The 22351-nt window shown below is 32.1% G+C and overlaps 1 protein-coding gene across 1 annotated transcript in view; it reads left to right on the forward strand.

The window, feature by feature from the left end:
- LOC143080766 (metabotropic glycine receptor-like) overlaps positions 1-22351 on the forward strand; it is a 66278-nt gene that overhangs the window by 33046 nt on the left and 10881 nt on the right. The window contains exons 5-11 of the mRNA XM_076256788.1: positions 783-974; positions 7440-7508; positions 8012-8121; positions 12504-12649; positions 18469-18537; positions 19501-19639; positions 20678-20789. Of these exons, the coding sequence (XP_076112903.1) occupies positions 783-974; positions 7440-7508; positions 8012-8121; positions 12504-12649; positions 18469-18537; positions 19501-19639; positions 20678-20789 (837 nt within the window). The remainder of the gene's footprint in view (positions 1-782; positions 975-7439; positions 7509-8011; positions 8122-12503; positions 12650-18468; positions 18538-19500; positions 19640-20677; positions 20790-22351) is intronic.

The raw sequence follows: 22351 nt of genomic DNA on the forward strand, positions 1-22351 counted from the left end.
AGTAGTACAGGAATAAGATATGATGCATTATAATTGAGGTAACTGTATTGTCTTTCAAACTTGACCTTCGTAAAATTTATTTTACTGTTGCAAATATCCATTTACCTAGGCCTGCTATGCTGAACAATGTGTTATAGAAATCTATATTGACAAAAAATTGGACGTCATTTTGGAAATACATGACATTGCATTGGACGTCCATTACAGAAAAAAGTAAAATCACAAAAATACTGAAACCCGAGGAAAATTCAAAACGGAAAGTCATAAATCCTATGGCAAAATCAAAAGCCCAATCACAACAAACCAATAGATAACAACTGTTATATTCCTGACTTGGTACAGCCATTTACCAATGTAGAGATTTAATATATAAGACCCGGATTTGAAAATGTAAAAACTTTTTGCTCCTCTTTTTAAAAGTATAAATTTTTAAAAATATCAATTAATAATATATTTAATATGCAATCTTCCTGTACAAAATCAATTTATATAAAGACATCTATTCTTTTATGAATGTGTATGTGTGTATGTTACATAAACCTACACTATCTTAGTTTTATTCGTATTCAACATTGTATAGAAAGTGTAGACATTCTTTTTTTGTTAGGGGGTCTATTAAATAGGTAAAAAAGTCTCTCATTCAGTGAGTAGATAATATGAACAATTAGCGAAGAACATTTTATAAATAAGTATTCTAACGTGTGAATATAATCGTTAAATTTTCTTTATTAAAGAGGATATCAATTACATTTTGAATTATTTGGTATCATATAAATTTTCAGGGAGAACTTACTAGGTATGATACATTTGTATGTGAACCATGTGCTGTAGGATGTGACACGTGTGAAGACGGAAGTCCATGTATTCTGTCACTTGATTGGTTGACGAGAAGTCTGTTACTTGGAATATCATGTATCGTAATGTGCTGTATCCCACTTTTGATATGGTTTTCAGTGCAGTTTAGAGATGTAAAGGTTAGTTAAAAGGAATACTAGTGACTGAATAGTATGGGCTCCAGATGTTTAATTTCCAGTCTTAGAATGCTGTGACTTTTTTTAAATATACTAGCGATATTAAAAACACATATATATAGATATGCTTACATCTTCACGTTTGAAACCCATTAATGTGTGTAGAATTGTAAGATTTTTTGTTATTCAAAAGAAAGTCTTCATGAAAAATGTGAAACTGAAATGTGAAAATTAATTGTATTTTATCCTAACGATTTTAATATTTTAAATGTCAAAATTAGGAACACTGAAATAATAAAATCTAAGTTAGCTTAAACGCTACGAACCAGCCACTCTTGCATGAATGAACTGACACTGTGATGTTTAATAATATTAATACGTAAGGTCAAATTGATTTAGGTAATCCGAATATAATCCGGCGAAGTAATCCTATATTGTAATTTACTCATAAGTCTTATCATGATAAAACATACTGGTATTCCACTTAGTGATAGTAATCAGAGACCCTGTATAAAAAATAGATTTAGCCAAGACCTAATTTTCTGTTTTTGATTTAGTCTTTCGAATATTTTAATTTGAACGACGCTTAAGAGCCTCATGTGAACGAAAAGTTCGCTAAGCGAAATAAAACGCATGTCATGTATTGAGATTTGTCATCCAATTTGTCGCTGGCACTACTGGTAACCAATTTATTTCCTAAAATATGAAATAGTCAGCACTTCTGTAAATGTCGATTACGTTACTGTTTATAAATGTTAATCCTATGCGAAACACTAAGACTGTTCTACTCAAGCAATAAATTGTCATACTTATATTTCGCATTTTTTTATCGATATTTCCATTAAACTGACGTGGTTCAATAGCCACTGATAGCGACAATGTAGACACATCGCTCGTATGGTGTATGGAATTTTAAATCTGGTACTTTTGAAGAGTGTGTTAAAACATATTGTTTTCTGAATCACATTTTAACTACAGCCTGTGGTAACAGAGTTCTTTTAGTATCAAAAACTATTCGTAATCTAAATAACATCGGCCATCAATAAAAAAAACCCATCTAGTGTGATCTATTGATCTTTCCTTTACATCTGAATGATTTTGAAATTATATAACAGCGAACTTCTAAAAATTTTATGTCAGCAATTCCCAATAACTTTAAAATATAGATATGTTTCTTACGTCGTAACTATAATACCCTTCCCTTTTCATGAACGTGACCTACAGAATAAGACAATTTACCGGGTTTGTAATAACATGAGCAACACGTCGGGTGTCACATGTGAAGCAGGATCTGCTTACCCTTTCGGAGCACCTGAGATCATCCCCAGTTTCTAGTGGGGTTCGTGTTACGCAGTCTTAGTATTCTATATTGTTTCTAGTGTATTATTATTTGTCTGTTTGACTTTTTCATTTTTAGCCAAGGCGTCAATTTTTTATTTTGTGTTCGACTGTTTCTCTGGTATCTTTCGCCCCTCTTTTGTAAAATGTCTTTGCTTTTGTTTTTTTGGAAAAAAAGTTGATTACTACCTTTTATGACAGCTTCACATCGTTTATTAGATATGTACATCTGTATTGCTCTATTTTACATTTACAAGATTATATACAAGAGGTTAAATTGATATTTTAACGAACTACAATTTGAATTATGTTCACCATTCTATCTTTAAAAGGCAATAAGATTTCTTCCCTTTCTTCTTTTATATGCTTAATTAATTCTCTCTGTTTGTGTCACACTTCACTGTGACATAAACGAGATTTGATTTGAACGTTAAGTCACAAATTATATAATTCGTTTTTTCTGTTCTAAACGTAACTTTAAATGACAGATTAGATTTCTATTTTGACAGTTAAAATGGATATTTGATATTAATAGATTAAGAGAACTTTGGATTACGTAACGTGTTTTGTTTCTAAAGAAAGCAATGTTTGGTTTCAATGAAAGCCTGATATGTTTTTTTAGAAAGCTGTCAGTTGGGATAATTCTCACATGCTTTAGCTTAAATTCATGCCATTTTACTATGGCATGCATTTAGAAGCTATTACACTCATTTTATACAACTTTCATTAATTAATCTTGGAGTTTTTCTAAGCGTCGGAAAATCTTCTTTCTTTGAAAATGTGACTTTCTAAATTGAAAAACTTTAAAGGGATAAGTTTGACGTTTTGAATAATGTTCCCTTAGGGAAACATGGTTTTGCAATTTGTCGTTTCAATTTGAAATTTGTCAAGTCTATTTAATGTTCATAACATATTTCTATCAATAAAGATGAAGATAAAGGCAGCTTCATAAGCTGTGTGTAATTACAATCAAATCTAACGACGGAGAATGAAAATCAAAATTCTTTATCTGGTGATGAGTTGTAGGGAGAAAGGATTGGAAATCTTCATTAATTACATCCGCTTGGAAAGTTGAAATAACAACAATTGCTTTGTTAAATTTTTCTTTAATGCAGCAAATTTTTGACATTGCTAGCATTTGCAAAATCAATGTGTAGGTTGAACATTATGAACAAAACATGAATATTACAAACAAAATGTTCATAAAATCGAGAGAGAAAGTTGTTTTTATTGGGTTTACAAATACAAAACCAAACATTCAGTGGAAAAAACGCTACTCAAACCTCAGCCAAATGTTTCAGTATCAAGCATTATAGCATATATTTTGATGATACAACTAGATCCATCTTTTTAAGTCTTCTATTTTAGCTTCATGATAATAGATCATGATTTTAAAGTTATGAATTGCATAAATATAAATACACTTGTTTTTGGAAAAAAGTTAAATAATTGCATTTATGATTTTTTGTGTAATTATTTGATAAAGCAGCGTTTTTTACCTGTTTTTGTCTATTGATATTATATATTGTAATTTTAGAAACATGTCATATATATCATTTGAATTGAATTTGAAATTAACTGGCTTGTAAAATTGTTTGTTGCAGTACACAAGATTTAAGGAGGCTTGCGGGTATAAAAAATTCAGCAAAGTTTTTTAAACATTTTTTTTTCATTACAAATTATATGTATTACACTATTAGTTGTTACTTTATGATATGGTACAAAAATCTACCAAAAAATAAAATCAGTTCGTTATGGCCAAAGATGATTTTTGAAATGTTTATATCAATGAAAAAGCTCTAAATTATCTCCTTTTGGTGAAAAAATGCCATTTTTGGCTTAAAAATTGAAATATCTTTTGTAATTCATCGGGGATCTATATTTCTTATTGTTTTTTTTTTTTCAAATAAGCTGTTCTTAAACTAAACTTTTGTAAAATTGAAGCGTTTTCTGTTATTTAGTTCATTTTTTATTTCGATATTACTTTTTTCACCTATTAGTTCAACAGAAAAAAATGACCTAAACAAAAATGCATGCTTTTTTTTGAAGGCAGATTGTGACCTTTAATGAATGGTGACCCCATGTTTTTTATCTTATTTTTCTATTAGGTATATGATTAAGTTTATTTATTGAAAAAATAGCAAAATCCTATATTAGAAAAAAAAATAGATTTATTCACGCGAGCCCCCTTAAGAAATATTATCGTCCTTCCCTCCGCCTATATCACCCTGCTCTGTTGCTCCGTAATTTTCGTATCAAGACTTCAAAACAAGACCAGGCATTATCAGCGACGTCACAATGTGAGAGGAGAAGTTATCAGCGACGTCACAATGCGAGAGGAGACGTTATCAAGCTTGCTTTTGTCAAGCGTAAAATTGTATTAAGGAGAAAGAAACGACCAGTAATAGAACGATAAAAAGATAATCGGTTTTTTTTTCGTATAGATATCGTAAAATATCAGCCGCTCGACACAATGTGAAACTTTTTAGCTCGATCGCTACGCTCACTCGCCAAAAAGGTTCACATTGTTGCTCGCGGCTGATATTTTACGATATTAATGTGTAGAAATTCCGATAATCTATACATATTTCGCTCGTTACGAGGAAAAGAAAGGCAGAAGATACTAAACTGACATACAAAGTCGGAAATAAACTAACAACGCCATGGCAGAAACATTTAAATGACCGACAGACATACAGCCATGCAACAGTACAGAATAAACCCAAACCATAAATAACTTACAACTGAGCAACACGAACCCCATCAAGAACCGGGGTGATGTTAGGTGCTCCGAAAGATTAAAACTCTTCAGAACTCGAAAAACAGCATTTCTTCCAAAACAAGTTTTGTTTAAAACATAAATGGAGGTGAATTATAATACAGGTTTAACCCGTCACTAATACGAATAACGATTTGTTCAATTTTAACACCAGTTGATTTGAAAATTGTACTATTTGCGCATTACAGTTATAAGAGTTATTAGGTTTGCAAATGTGCGGGTAATTTCACTAATTACTCCAAATGTAATTATTTGTAATTTGAATTTTACGGATTTCCAAAGATTGACAAATAATCTTAGCATTATAGTGGAATGACCTTTAAGTAATTATTTAATCATTTTCAAATACGCTAATATTTTTATTGTATTAGTAGCATGATCCCACTAACATTTAATTGTTGATTGATTAGCTAAATATTGAAAGTGCATTTTGAATATATGATCATTTTGCTTCATTCAGTATTATTATTATATGTTAGAAAAGTACTATTTTCCTAATATATGTCATCAATATTACTTCCTTACGTGCTTTTAATTACTCATTTTTATCAAATGATTAAAAAAAATCTTGATGAAAAAAGGGGTAATATTATTGGATACCAGACAATAATATAAAAAAAAATATATTGAAATTTAATCAAGTTGTTTTTTTGGTTTTATTGACTTGTTCTATTTTATTGACGTGTACTTTAGGAGACAATTAGCATTTCTATAGAATCGTCTGTGCTATTCTTCTCGTCAATTGTTTCCTTTATTGTAACAAGACTGGCTTTATAAATAAGCTTCTCAAGAATAATGAAAATAAGCTAGCATTTTTATTTAACTTCCGTTATACAGATGATATACAATCATTAAATAATTTCAAGTTTGGTGAATATGGTAGTTACATATATATATCCCATTGAAAATGGAACAAAAGATACCAAAAAACAGTAAAATGTATTTTATAACTTTACTATCATTTATATTGATTAATTAGTGGTGTTGTAACGCCACTTTTAAGCGCCACGTGTGGGCTATTTCGTGGCGGATAGTTTTATTGGTGAAGAAAACCGGTGCCCGGAGAAAGTCACCGACCTTCGACAGGGAAACAGACAACACCATAGTCAATAGATATTGGAGTTGATTCCACCCACACGATCGGGGTTCGAACTCACAACTTTTTTAAACTTAAAAAACTCGGCCACCAAGCCCCTTTCAGTTGGAATTTGATTGAGAACTAAACATAACGTTCAAAAAGATGATTTTTGATTGATTCCAATTGTGAACTATTATTTTTTTAGCATCAAACTCCTACGAAACGTCAAATATTATTACACTAAAGAATATATGATATCCCAGACATTGCGTGTACTATAACGAATTATCTGATTATTTGATTGCTGCCTCTTAAGGGTATTTTTGAATTGTTATAATATGCTTCCAAAGTTAAATAGGCGCCAACATCATGTTCTGGTAGACGATTGAAGTTGACTATCCGTGCCTCAGATAATTACTGCTCCCAAAAAGTTAAATCACGCAAATACTGAACTCCGAAAAGAAATCGAAACGAAAAGTCCCCAATCAAAAGGCAAAATCAAAAGCACAAACACACCAAACGAATGGACAACAATCATCATATTTCTGTTAAATTTACGTAGACATTCACGACCCCATATTCTTTTATTAGTTTGTGTCACAAATTCTCTCCGTTTTTGATTTTCTTTGGAGTTCAGTAATTTTACTTTTCCTTTCTTGCAGCAGGTTTTAAATTTATTCCGTTTTTTCGTTTTTGATCAATTTATAAATCCATGATATGAACAAATAATGATTATGAGTTAAAAGATCACTAATTGGTCCAAACAGCATGTAAAGTATATCTAAGGTTTATATTTTCACTCGTCTCAAAAACATTATTTCTAAATAAATTTTAAATCCCGACGCAAAATTTTTCAATCCGCCTTGCATTCTTGTGTCTTTCAAAATACCAATTTAGTTAAATATTTTATGTTTTAATGAATTTTGCTCTACAACTGATCAGTAGAAAAATATTTTAGCTTATAATTATAAGTGAAATGTTGTTAGTTAGAATTGGAAGAAGGCTTTTCTACCTCAGGCATAGATTACCGTAGCTGTATTTGGCAAAACTTTTAGGATTTTTGGCCTTCAATGCTCTTCAACTTCGTACTTTATTTGGCCTTTTTAACTTTTTTTTTTGGATTCGAGCGTCACTGATGAGTCTTTTGTAGACGAAACGCGCGTCTGGCGTATATACAAAATTTAGTCCTGGTATCCATGATGAGCTTATTTGCATTGTTACACCTCGTCAGTATCATTGCATTATAATTGATACATTTTCATTATAATTCTAGGTAATGAAAGCAGCAAGTCCAGTATTATTACGTCTGATTGTCCTAGGTGCATTTTTCTTATATTGTCCAGTAAGTATATGTATTTTTTTTCATTTAAGTCTGAATAAAAGAAGACAAAAAAAAAAATGCTCCAAAGCAAAATCAATAGAAGAAAACGATTTTCGTCAATTTTACCGTAAATTTCTTAAGTTTCAATACTGATGCTTTTACGTTACAGTACTACCCGATTGTCCGATGACATTATTTACGTAGATTCACATCGGGTCAACCGGTTGAACTCAATTAAAAAAAATCAGAAAACCATTAACAACAAGAAAAAAAAAAGATTTCCCGGAGATCAATTTACGCCTGTAACATATGGTAGACGCCGCTGGAAAGGAAATATAGTCAAAGAACAAGCATCGTAATTTGTTGAGCGTCTTTAAAGAAAATGAAATATTCAAAAAATGTGCATACACCCATGATAATAATAAAAATGAATGGCATTTGATTCACTTTTAAACAATGACATATATATTTTCAAATGCCTGCATATTAGCAGAATTAGTCATTTCTGATATATTTGTTTCCAGTTGATTACTGGGTATTTTGAAGCAAGTGTACTGACATGTATATTACGGTGCTGGTTTAGGGAAATTGGTTTCTCTATATCATATGGTGCTCTATTGTTGAAGACATGGAGGTAAGAATGAATCGTACAAATGTTTCACAATTTTTGTCATAGCTGCATGACAGTTTTGTTTCTATTGTGGCTATGAAAATTTTTGTAGAAACACTTTTTTTTATATTATAACCACTGCTGGTGAACAATGATTTTATCTTCTTTGTATTTGACAATTTTGACTCCTTTAGTTTAGATGTTTATAAATATAGCCAACATAACAATACCGATGCAAAAATTCTATCTAAGTTAAATGTAAAAAAGAAGATGTGGTATGATTGCCAATGCGACAACTCTTAAATCTGACATTCACTTATGTAGGTAACATAATGATATTCATAGATAATGTGATTCATTCAGTTAATAACTAATAAGTATTTTTTGCAGCTAAAAATCGTTTAAGCTGACTAACATAGATTTTGTTTTTATAAAATTAGTATATTCAATCCCGCTCAATAGTTAATTAAAACGTATAGCCTTTAAAAAGTAAAATCACAAAAATATTCAACTCCGAGGAAAATTCAAAACGGAAAGTCCCTAACCAAATGGCAAAATAAAAATCTCAAACACATCAAGCGAACGCATAACAACTGTCATATTCCTGATTTGGTACAGACATTCGTTTATGTAGAAAATTGTGGGTTGAACCTGGTTTGATAGCTAGGTGAAACCTCTCACTTGTATGACAGTTGCATCAAATTCCATTATATTGACAACAATGCGTGAAAAAAACAAACAGACATAACAGGTAAAAATGTCAAAAATAGAAGTAAAGCAGTCAAAATAGTGTTATAATCTTAATGAAAATAAATTAAACAAATATTTAAAGAGAACCACAGAAAAAGCATATATCAAATTTAACAACTTCATTCATTGCTTTCTTACTTATATTTTTTATTAATGTATGTTGAATCCAGGGACAAAAATGGTTAGATTATCATTAACTCTGATGTAGAATTGCGGGGTTTGACGTACATCAGTTGGTCAAAATATGTACTTCACAAAGTTAGAGATATAAAATAATTTGGTCGTTCAAAGAAAAAACAGAATATCGTCTATAGTTCTTTCAGGCATATCCTCTGTAGAATCTAGATAAGAAGTGTACTTGTCTTTCTTGTCGCTTGTCTGTCTGCTTATTGTTTAAATACACAAAAGAGATGGTTAGTTTTCTTGTTTGCTTATTTTTCTTCTTCTTTGTAATCGCCACTGAACTATTTATTTGTTGGTGTACAAAAGCAACGCTCACTGATTCGTACAAAGTGTTTCTTCCAATAAAGGAAAATTTGCATTAGACGACTTAACCCTATTGTTATCAGCCTCTTTCTGGTTATCGTAACCAGCTTATTCATATAGTTTTTATTCCTTTACAGAACAATAAAATCAAATATGTAGCCAATTTGTTTAAAATATAGCAGTTTATTCTATCAAAACGTCTCCTGTGTCTTTACGCTATACAGTTAATCTAATAAGTAGTTTTTTGAAATGCTGATAATGAACACCGTTTCAGGAAATAAGATGAAGTACTGTAAGGATGCTGGCAATAAGGCATTCAAAAGTGATAAATATCATTGACTTAGCTAAAATGATAATAAAGGTGCAGATATATGAGACAAAAACGTCTTTTAATAACTTGACTGTTAACCTTTTCTCTCAATAAGACGTTAGACAGATAAATAATCAGTGTCACTTTACTTCCAAATCTGTTATATTTGTTTCTTCATTACGTAAAGAGAATTTGTCTTTCGATAAATTGGTAATGTCCATCAAATCGTAACAGTAAAGCGATGCTGACATTTTATAGTAATTTTATCACCAGCCAAACTGTTATTGAACATTTTATACATTTCACATTAGCCTATATTGATTTGAGAGTGCGACGGGTCGGACGAGATTATGGAATACACAATTCCTCAGAAAAACACTTGTAATATAGATACATTCAAGGTGTATATGACTTTACATCACTGGACACAAACACTAATGTTCAACTTCTATTATGTCAAAACTCGCGGGTAATATATAAAAAAATCAAGATGCAGAATACTGCTGGCAAAAGTAACTCCATATTATGATTTCATATTGATTTCAAAGATTTACAATTACACGTGTAATCGAACAAAATACTGGAAATTCGAATAACCATTTCTTTACCAATAGTTTAGTAAAAGGTTACCAACTTGGATCTGAAAAAAGTATTAAGGATATGTAATGTTAACCCTGGCGATAAACACAATTGTTTCCATCATTAGTGCAATTATAGAATTTAAATCAGTGTATGATTTTCTTTGACGAATAGACAGTCATGATTAATGGTATGTGATTGCGTCCAAGGTTTTGTAAGTGGTTAAGGAAGTAGATTTCCATAATACAGCAAAAATTGCTGGACAAAAACCGATTGCGAAGCAATTAACTAAACAGGATTTTGGACAGTGGAGGCGTTTGTGTAGTCTATAGGTTTGTTTTGTTTGGTTGAATCCATGAATGCAGAATTGGAAGGCCAGTCATTTTGTAAACTCTTTATTCATCCTTTCCTTCACAAAATGTCAATATTTAGATTAAGTCCATTCAAAATGTTTGCGCTCTTTATATATTTTAAAAAGAATGTCATTTGGACTTCAAAATTCTCATTTCTTCAAAAGTGGCTAAAATGAAATATAAATTTTGCTTTATTTAGCTGTTGACACTGTTCAACGGGGTACAAATGTATGCGTATTCCTTGAGGGAAAGATGGTTTTGAAAATAGAGAAAAATACGGATATTCATATAAAATTGCCAAATAATTGTGAAACATATGAAACATCAAAAACTGATGATGATACCAGGATTTTGATTTGTTACACGAGGATAATTCATCTTCACCAGACTCATTAGTGACTCTCCAATCAATAATGATAGAGATCCAAGCAAAATTAAAAGCTGAAATATTTCGCTGCACAAATCTGAAAAGTTCACATTAAACAGGCCTGCATCAAAAGACAGAAGTATATACAAAAGTTTAAGCAGAAAATCATCCCAAATCTATATAAGAAGTAAAAAAAATCAGCAGAGAACAGAAACAGTCTTCGTATTGTAAACGCAAGAATAGGCAAAAGCATACATTTGGTTCTTTCTTCATTATAAGTTTGTCCGTTTTATCCATTTTAAATTTTAGGAAATTTTAAACTAAGAGTTGCAAATGGTGAAGTTGAAATCATTCTTTAGTTTTACGGACGCCTTCACGAGATGGCTAACCGTTATAGAATATATATTTCACAGATGTTAACGGATATTTTCCTTGTGTCGTAACTACATTTCCGATCACTTTTCACGAAAGTGACCTTCCGAATAAGACTATTTACCGGGTTTGTCATTACATTAGCAACACAACGGCTGCCACAGGTTGAACAGCATCTGGTTACTTTTCTCGGAACACATGAAATCACCATCAGTTTTTGGTGGGGTTCGTGTTGCTTATTCTTTAGTTTCAAATTTAGTGTCTTGGTCATATTATTTGTCTGTTTTTCATTTTCCTTTTTAGTCATGGTGTTGTTAGTTTATTTTCGATCTAGAAGTTTGATATCTCTGGTATTTTTCGTCCATCTTTTAAAAATATGCTCGTCCTATGGTCGTCTGTTTTTTTTTTCAATTACATTAATAGTTTTTCTCTGACTTTAAAAGGTCCCATGTGTATCTCTCGACAATCTTTTCAGACTTTGTAAGCCTTTTTACATTTCTCATGTTCCAATGTGAACGATAAAACTGAAGTGCCTTGCAGGGGGACATCCCACTGGCTTTGCACTTTATATAATCCAAAAGACTCTCTTGTGGACGAAACGCGCGTCTTGCGTATTAAATTTAAAACCTGGTACCTTTTGTTAGCTATTATTCGTGTGCTTCTCTGTCCTATATGCTCTCCCATTTATTTGTAATGTTGTCATTTGAATTTTATATTTAACATTGCCATACAAGCGGGAGGTTTGGCATGCAACAAAACCAGGTTCAACCCACTATTTTTTTCCAAAAATGTCCTGTACCAAGTCAGGAAAACGGCCATTGTTATGTTATATCCGGATTTGTTTTTTTCTCAATCGATGTATGAATTTCGAACAGCAGTATTCTATTGTTGCCTTTATTTGTGGTCAGTTTGTGGCTTTTTGATATTAACCATATCTTCCCTTATCCACATATTCTCCTTTTCCATTGACAGTCTGAATTTCTAATCATTCAAATTTGTTGAGCTCGGAAATTAAGATTAATTGTCGACTTGTTCTGAATTAGCACGACATGTTGAACACAGTAAGTTTATTCAACCATAATCAACTATGTATGTTCATAGAGTTTTGTCTTGTTGGAAATAGTCTATCATATTACAACTTTAAAAAAATGTTTCTGTGTATTTTATTAAGCTTTTTTTAATTTTTTAGGATTTCAGTAGTATTTCGAGTGCGATCTGCACAGCGAGTGAAAATATCAGATACAGATTTGATCAAAAGACTTTTGCTTATAATATTTGTATTTGCTGCATATTTAACAGCCAGAACAATAGCAGGACCACCACAAGTTGTAGAAGGTAAGAACATATCTATCGAGTCAAGCTAGATTAGCAAAAACAAGGGTTAGAAATTAGTTACATTATGCAGATTTCGTATTTTATCCAACAACTGATGGAAAGGCAAAGTACTGTTAAGAGAAATTTACGATTTGGTTTGAACAGGGCGCTTCATTGAAATACCCTTGTAGCCCCTTAAACTTATAAGGACATGGTCTTCTTTTAACACTTTTCATAGACTTGAAATTGTCTGAACTCTATGAAACAGATTGAAACTAATATCATAGAAATTGACAAAATCAAATGATATCTATCAACGGAACAAACGTGGGAAACAACTGCCATATTTCTGACTTAAAACAGACAAAGACAAAAGGTTTTAAACTATTGTTTTATAAAGAATGTGGATATGAATAACATACACACGATTTGAATATTTGTATGGCTTGGGGACTATCATTACTTTCACATTGACGTCATCTAAAAATATTAATTCGCATAGAGAGTATAAGTTATCACTCTGTTTTATCTGTTAAAATAAATTATGACAGCTGTACCGTTCATTCGTTAACTAAATAGTTGTTTAAAACTTCTGCCTCAAGGTAATATAGGCTACTATCACATATTATTATGCCAATAATATACATACACATTTCCATTCTTAATTTTACAAAATAGCAATAACCTAGAAAAAGCACATCCGAAAACAAAAAGGATATTTGAATTAAGTTGTTGCCGTCACTTGCTGAGTGTCACAGGCGTTCAGGCATATTCTCTAGCTCCGAGAGGCATTATTTAAAAAAAAAAAATGATGCAAGCTATAGTGGAAGATATTAGCAAGCAAAATCAAAGGAATTGTGCAAATGATTATACAAGCATGAAAATTAGCACGAAGCATCATTACTACATACTTTTTAAGAAAAAACTGCTGGCCATAAGAAAATTTTATTTTTTCAAGATGGCAACCACCTTTTTTTAAAATGGCTGATTTTTTCCAGATTGAAATACTTATTTTTCTGGAAAAAGTTTTCGTTGACCTTCTCTGAGTAAAAAATATTACCAGGTTTGGTGGATACCTTATTAACATGTGACATTTATACTAGAAATAAATATTTGACATTTTTTTGGTTTGCGTATGCGTGAAAATGTTACAAAATTCACACACAAACATTTGAATTATTTATTACATGCTTAACGTTTTTGAGTTTTTAAAGATGGTATGAATTTGTTTGATGATATTTTTAAGGTTATGATACACATACGTTTAACAAGTTCGCGCATGCGCAAACTTTTTATTAATAAAGAACAAATTACACGCACTGCAAGGGCACAATAATGAAAATCGTAGTTCATCCAACAGATGAGGATTTGAATTTCTTGAACATATCTTGATCGTGGTTCATTTCTCTAAGCATCTAGGTTCTGTTCTAGTATAAAGTGTTGCTTTTGATGCCACTGTTTGAAAACACGCCCTTTCAGTTGCAATGATCAAGCATTCGATGGATCAGATGAAAAGCTGATTAACTTTCTAAATATCGGGCAAACAGTTGGAATGGCCAGACTTGTACGAAGAACATACGTTTATCGTCATGTTTGGTGGATTGTACATTAAATGGCTTGTTATGCGTATTAAATTATAATCCTGGTGCCTTTGTTGACTATTTTACACCATTGGGTCGATGCCACTGAATCCGATATTGCAACACCTAGAATAGCAGATGCTTTTCATGTATGTTCAAATGTAATTAGGAATAGACACGCCCATCAGATAACTGCATATGTGGTTTGCTTGAATTGATAATACCAGCCGTTATGAAACCGTTAACACAGAACATATAGTTCATGACTGTGATCAACGGGTGTAAGGAAAGATTGTCATATACACCACACTTTAATTTCTGGCGTTCAATTATGAATAAAGAACTTCATGTTCTTTCAATAGTACGCTCATTTCACGAGTCAGATATCGTAATTTACAAACAGTCCATATCAAGCATGATACCGATGTTGGTGTTGATCGTGTAAAGCATGCTCGATGTTACCCATCCATCTCCTAGATATGGCTTCCCTTCAACAACATCAACCACACGTGGCAATGAAATTTGAAAATGGTAATTTTTACTGTACGTAAGGCCAGCAAGTTGATGACTTATCTTACAATTGATCAGACACAAACACAGAATAATAAGTCGTGAACGGCGATGTTGGTACCATACATTTAATCGAAGATACCTTCGAGACGACAGATGGTAGCTGAACCAGAAGTCAGTAGACTGGTAGATGAATTTAAAAGATTTAGTGGTTTGAGTCATTCTACAACAGAAGAACGACGTCATGAAAACTCTACGAAAACACAAAAGGATTTCTTCGAAAAACTTTAAAGGCTTTCTAAAGTGATGAATAAGTTTGATAATCCATATCTAGAAGAGTCGTCAGATTTGTACACAAATTACTCTTTTAAGGAAATTGTTGATTCAGAAGTAGGTAAGATATGTACATAAACTCGAAGATATTGGGTCAAAACAGCACGATCTTTTGAAGCAAATGCGAAACGAAAGAGAATCTGCTTTTTTTAACATTTCCATATAAGAGCCGTAAAATGAAACTGGAAACTTCTTTGTCAAAAAACAAAGCTAGAGAACCTGAACACTGATTCCGATCTCTGTTCTAGATTTTTTATTTCTTCTTTAGCCGTTATAACCAAACTGCTCCTCCGTCTATGTGTTAGGATGTGGTACTAAATCGCAGCAAATTGATATACTTGAAACATTCTGCGATTTGCGATCAACTGATCCAAATTCTGACGCATTTATCGTTGGTGGGGCAGCAATGGTTAATTTATTGCCACCACTTGGGGAAAACATATATGATGATTATGTAAATGATATCATACTGCCTTACATAAATCTTCCTTCAATAAGAATCCAAGAGAAGACATCGATTTGTTGTTTACTAAATTAATTATTTAAAGGCTGGGAGAAAAACAAAAGTAAAGTAATTGTGCTAGACGGAAAGTTGTTGGTTCTGGTAGAACGCTAAGGGTTTTGAGTATTTTTCTCTGTAAAGATGATAACAAAACGGAATTGTTCAAGTTTTTTTGCCGACAGAACTGCTTCTTTAGAGACTTATGAAAATGCTTATGCTACTCAAGTTGAAAATGTATTTTGCAATTTCAATACGGATACTTCGCAGCTATCCCCTTGTAACCGTAAAAAAGCAGATACACGAAAAATTATCCATGATAAGCATGCTGCTGAAAATGGTTGTAAAACGTAATTTTAAGTATTACTGACATAGATGTAGTAGTATTAGAAATTGCAGTGCTCGCAAGATTAGGTGAGGACAAATTGTGGATAGGTTTTTTAAGTAATAAATACTTTCGACTGCTTCCTGTACATGTCATATCAAATGCGTTTGGTCCTCGTGTAGCAGCTTTGCCTTTATTCCATGCATTTTGTGGGTGTGACACTGAGTCGGCATTTCATTGGAGAGTACAAAGGACAGTTTGGCAGACATTGGAAGTATTCTCAGATGTAACAGACATTGTTGCCCGATTTTTTATGAAGACATGGACATCATAGAAGTATTTGTTTGCATCATTTACGGAAACATCACCGTTTGCTGTTAAGGAGGCACGATTAAAATCGTTTGCAAGGAAGCAGCGGCCTTATTATGTTATTCCGCCTGCCACACAATCATTATCATTACCTGTGGTAGGCGCAATAGCATCATAAGGCTGCTGCTTTCTTGCAAACGATTTTAATCTTCTGGAGCACATCAAAGGAGAAGCATATATCAAGGTGGACATGTTTGGGCACGTCTGGATTTATGCATTCGACAGGTTCATGTACCAGGTCATGACCACAGGAGTTGGGTTAAAGAAAAAAAAACAATGATAATTGGAAACCAAAATGGGCGCTGATCCTCGTGTCTTGATTTTTTTAAATGCGGATTCCAGAAATTCAGCTGTGTTGGTAACTGTAAATACTACCGTTCAGGCCTACCGTGTACATGTTTGTGTATTGGTAACTGTGAGATAATTATAAGATAAGCGATCTGTCTTTCTAAACAAACTATATATGCGTTTAAACTTTTAAAAAGTCAGTAATATCTTACGGTTGATAGAAATGATAAAATTGACATTTTCCACATTTTGCCGTCATTTTGGGACCGGAAGTCACTCTTTTTCTTAATATAGGTATTGGTTTTTCGTACTTTAGGAACTGTACTTTAAGTTTTATTAAAACTGATATTGGATTATACCTGTTACACAGGTATCAAATGATTTACGAAATTTAAGCAATTGAATATGACGCCATTTTCAAAATGAGCGGTGGCCATCTTGAAAAAATGAGATCTTTTTATGGCCAGCATCTGACTTTTTTTTAATTATCATTTTGTCCAACCATATACCAAATTTCATGCTTGTATCACGATTTGCACAATTATGTCCATAATATCTCAAAGGGCCAGAGGCTCCTGGCTTGGGACAGGTGCAAAATTGCGGCGGGGTTAAACATGTTTATGAGATCTCAACCCTCCCCTATACCTCTAGCCAAAATAGAAAAGTAAACTCATAACATTAAGTTCTTATTATACCATATTTCGTGATTTATATGATATTGAATATGAATACTTTGAGAATGGAAATGACGAATGTGTCAAAAAGACAACCTTTTAGCTACCGAAGAGCAGAAAACAGGGGAAGGTTACTAATATGTCTTCAACACTGCGAGAAAGTTCCTCTCCCAGAGGCGGGATTCGGTTGGCCTCTAAACCAACTCTGTTTTCCTTCAATGAATACCAAACTATAAAACAGATAAATGAACTAAAATTAAAAACTTATAAGTTCTAGTCTAGAGGCTCTTTTCAGACCAGGGACAGGCACAGAAAATTTGGCGTGTTTAAACATATTCTTTGAGATCTCAAACTTCTTTTATATTAGTTTGAAATATTGTTAATATGACAAAAAAATGAAAGATATATAATTGTTTGAAGTTGTGTTTCTAACTAAGGCATAACTAAGCAGTAGCTTATTTTTTATTTACCACAAATGGACGGTAGACCACAAATCATTTAAATAAAGGTGTTTGTAATTTTAACAAAAAAATTTAAGATGCTGAAAGGTCATGCAATATGACAACATTAGAGAAGTTTTATTCTCAACAAAAGAAATCAGCTAAACATAAGATTGTAAAGGACAATAATTGATATGTTTATTTCATGCTAGATAGCTAATTGACGCCCGATGACATACTTCATTGAAATATGTTTTTCATTTAGAGAATTTTTACCAAAAGATATGTAAATACAACTCATTTAATTTGTCTTTTCAAAAGAACTGTAAGATTTTGATCATTAATATTTTCCTTAGTGTTTGATAGCTAACTGAGTTTTGTTAATCAAATTACCATAAAACCAGGAAATTCCATTTGGAAAGAAAGAATTCGTATTGTTAATTCGGTCAATAGACCGAAATTATGTTTCAAAGTTTTGACCGTATATCGTATGTGGCTATAAAGAATTTTTTTTTTATCAGTATTATAATAGGATAAGTAATAAAGCGACTACTTTAAACCATAAAGATATTATATTATTTCATTATTTTATTGTTTCTCCATGTTAATGGTTTCAGACGTTGTAATAAAAAAGTATTATAAACATGTTAATAGGCCCCATGCATAACATTTGCCATAAAACATTTTAGATAATAAAAACCTGCACGATATAAAAGAAGAGAACATAACTGTATTTCACCTATACGATTATGTCAATAAAGGCAAAATGTTCTTTCTTAACAGCCATGTTTTTAATTTAATGATATACATGTCTCTTTGTAGGTAAACATTATAATGAGTTGAAGGCCTTCCAGTGTTCAGCTGATTGGTGGGACCATTCGGCTGCTATTGGTAAGTTCATGATTCATATACGGACACCTATACAAACGTGACAGGTACCATTTACTCGGTTATATGAAGCATTAGGTTTTATCCCGGACAGTCGAATCAAACATTTGAATGTCAGAAGAAACGTGTGACACACTCAACAATTAAGCTACTAATCTAATGATCGTTATAATAATAGATATACTTTAGCTACTGCTGTGCATGCATATTTATAACAAAAATAGTCTGAGATAGTAGCTATACGACTAAGAATTCGAGCAACTTGCTTAAACGAGTAATTCCTTATGCCAATCATTTATATTTCATATCCATAATATAAATTGCATTATATTCTTCAGCAACAAATATAATCTTTAAACGCTTTCATTCAGTTAAGCAATGCAACGATGTTTTAAAGAACCGATCTAAAATTAATGAACCATGTTCTCAATGTAGTGCAAAGATGTCATACACTGTCTGGGGCAAAGTTGTACTCTGCTGAAATATAAGTACATAAGCGACAGAATGCAGAGCCATACGTTCAAGAATGTAAATCAGTTATTTAAAATGATTTAATATATCATAACCAAAATCATCATAAGTCCGTATAAAACAATATTTGAAATTATTACTATTATTGTTACTTGTCAAATTAAGTGTACAGGCTTTATGAAACATAACAGTCAACAGAACAAGCTATTGAAATTATTAATATAAAATGTGAAGTACATGTTTACCTCTGATTTAATAGCTGACAGAACATAGAAATAATTTTAAGTGCGAGCAGGTCATTGGATATATATGCACACATATCATTGTCCCTTCACATGGACTTGGGAAGTCAAATTATTGAGGTATAATATATTTTGTTTGATTGATTTACTTGCTAGACTATGGTATTAACTTATTTTCAAGGGTTGTTCCAAAGGGCAATTTTATGTTCACATGTCTAATGAATTAGTATAATATTTTTTTTTATTATTTCAGCTGAACTATTGTTCCTGATATGGGGAATACGACTATGTATTGTCGTAAGAAAAGCCCCATCTGAATTCAATGAAAGCAGATTTATCAGTTGGGCTATTTATAACGAGACTCTGTTGTCATTATTTCTTAATGTATCAATGTAAGTCATATCTATAGTAGATTTAAATTGCATCCTCTGATAAAATCAATTTGCTTATTTACTGTTTAATGTTGAAATCTCATATTTCCGTGGCTTTTTGAAAACACTAGTACAGGTAGTACGTGTACACTTATGCAAAAAGTAATTCTTATGATGTCCCTAACGATTTAATGCAACATAAATCCACAACCTTTAATAATACAACGATTTCCATTCTTAATCATATATAATAAATGAAGACTAAGTAAATCATGATCAAAATTATGGTACATTGCAAATACATAGTATCAATTTGTTTACTTTTAATGATGACAAATGCGTATTTTCAATCAGTAGAAACTCATAAATCTTATCCCACTCAAATAAGATTGGCATTAATATTTTCTTATAGTTACCATAAAAAAGATGATAATCAAATACAACATGAAGGATAGTCTATGCATCATAGGCTTGCTTGTTTTATTTTAAATATGATTGTATCTCTGTTGTTTCGCTTATAAAAATCACAATATTGTTATACATTAATTTTTAATAACAACTTGTTGTTTCATTGCCAACGTTTCTATTAATATAAATAATCTGAAAGGAAGGTCCAAATATTTAATTCCGGAGTGATCTTTTCGTTTTTTTCTAGTCTTATTCACAGAAACAACATACAGAATTAATACAGTCTGCAAACACTAGACAATGATTTTCCATCTGAAATATTCATTTTGATTTTACGTCATCTGCAGAATATCAATTAGTATTGGGTAGTAGCTCGTTAGATGGTTCAATACGTTGTTATTCAAATTACGTATCTTCCTTAGCTCACAATGTTGTGAGTTATTCATGTGAATGAAGTAAGTTGACGATCTCCTCGTTAATTGACCAACAAATAGAGGAGGAAAGTCACAATGAAAAATTAAAATCAAAACGGGGAAAAAAAAAGAGAATTACCTTAAAAAATGACAGTACACCCAGCTTGAAAATATGTATTCAATCATTTAAGGGATTAAAATTAATTTAAATTTAACATTTGTTGTCGTCATATTTCAGGATATTTTTACAGCATCCCTTTCCATCGAACCCTGATTTGGTATATTTAGTAATATTTATTCATACACAGCTAACAACGACAGTAACACTTGCCTTCTTATTTGGAAGCAAAGTAAGTATGTAAATAAAATAATAAAAAACATATTAAATGATAGATTCAATGTCGGGTATTAGTATCAATGATTTGTGTTTGTTGTTTAAGATTAACTTAAGTGTTCAAGTATTGTTTCATTTTGACTTACATTTAGATTCTAGAAAGTGGTAATGCCCGCGTCACACTGTCCCGATTTTTACGCCGATGGCAACACGATAATGGAAATTTTTTAAATCGGGGCTGATCGTATCCAGATCGGGCTATTCGTAGTGCCATCTTTAACCATCTGTAATCATCGGCCACTTTTTCTAGCCTTCGGGGACAACTTCGGGAAGGGTTCTAAATTTTTTAACATGTTAAAAAATCCCCGAAGGTGCGCCCGATATTGAGGGTTCGTATTGAGTTCGTATCACCATCCTCAATATCGTAATGTCACCGGGAATGCATCTTTTCACATCGTATTGCATTCGTGTTTCAATCGTTTCCATCGGGCAGTTTTGACATTACGATGTCTACACGCATGAATCACGAAGGTACCCGAAGGTCTTACGATGGCAACACGACTTCGTGAAGACCTCGTAATCCCGTCGTGTTGCCATCGAATAAAAGTACGAAGGCGACAAGATGGAACTACGACGGCAATAAATCCAGCTAAATTAATTTTCGCGCTAAAATACATTTAAAGTGCTATGCGCAATATGCACTGGTCAGTCCAATACGACAGTTAAGAAAGACGTTTACAAAACATGGAGCTCATATCATATGATTCTATGAGAACAAGAAAGGCGACAGCGTTGTTTCTATTAATCCAAATGGAACAAAAAGAGCAGCTATTACGTCTCAGGATTTACTTTTACAAGTAAAATATTATTTTTTGTCAATTTTTTATATCAAGTAACATAATTAAAGGTGACAAAGAATTTAGAGTTTTTAATTTATATTAGACAATGTCGGAACATATTCAATTTCTTCCATTCACAACAACAACACGAAAAGACAAAAACGTTAGTTACGATAAGAGCGATATGTTCAGGCCTTTTCCATCTGGATTGTTTCATATCATTACATGCTGGGGTTCCTTTAAATAAACGCGCCTCGTACACCAACACTGCAGGTACACGTATATAGGGAAACCAACTTTTTATTCATTATTCTGATTTTTTATGTATCGTCTGAGTTGTTGTCACACGAATGTTTACTCCATAACCATTTTGTTTTCTATATGTCATATTTTGCCGCCTTTGTTGCTTTCCCCACATCCTTCCTTTTGTCTATATTATTGTGATATTCTCCTGGAAAGAGCTCTTTTTGAATAAAAGGGACCAACGAACCCATTACCTTACCTTTAAGATAGATCAGTAAACTTGGGCATAATTATGGGTGATTATTCAGACTAGTGCACACATTTTACAGTTCAAACAAGGCAATGCCAAGCGTGGCATCCCCTCGTATGTAACATATTGGGGACAAATATGGACACTATATTTGTATATGACACATGCAGAAAATGGTAAATTGAATATGCATATTTGATACATAAACTATTCTTTTAGAAATCAACCAAAACATTTAGTAACTGG

The sequence above is a fragment of the Mytilus galloprovincialis genome, chromosome 6, assembly GCF_965363235.1.
Source record: "Mytilus galloprovincialis chromosome 6, xbMytGall1.hap1.1, whole genome shotgun sequence".
In the NCBI taxonomy this organism is placed as follows: domain Eukaryota; kingdom Metazoa; phylum Mollusca; class Bivalvia; order Mytilida; family Mytilidae; genus Mytilus; species Mytilus galloprovincialis.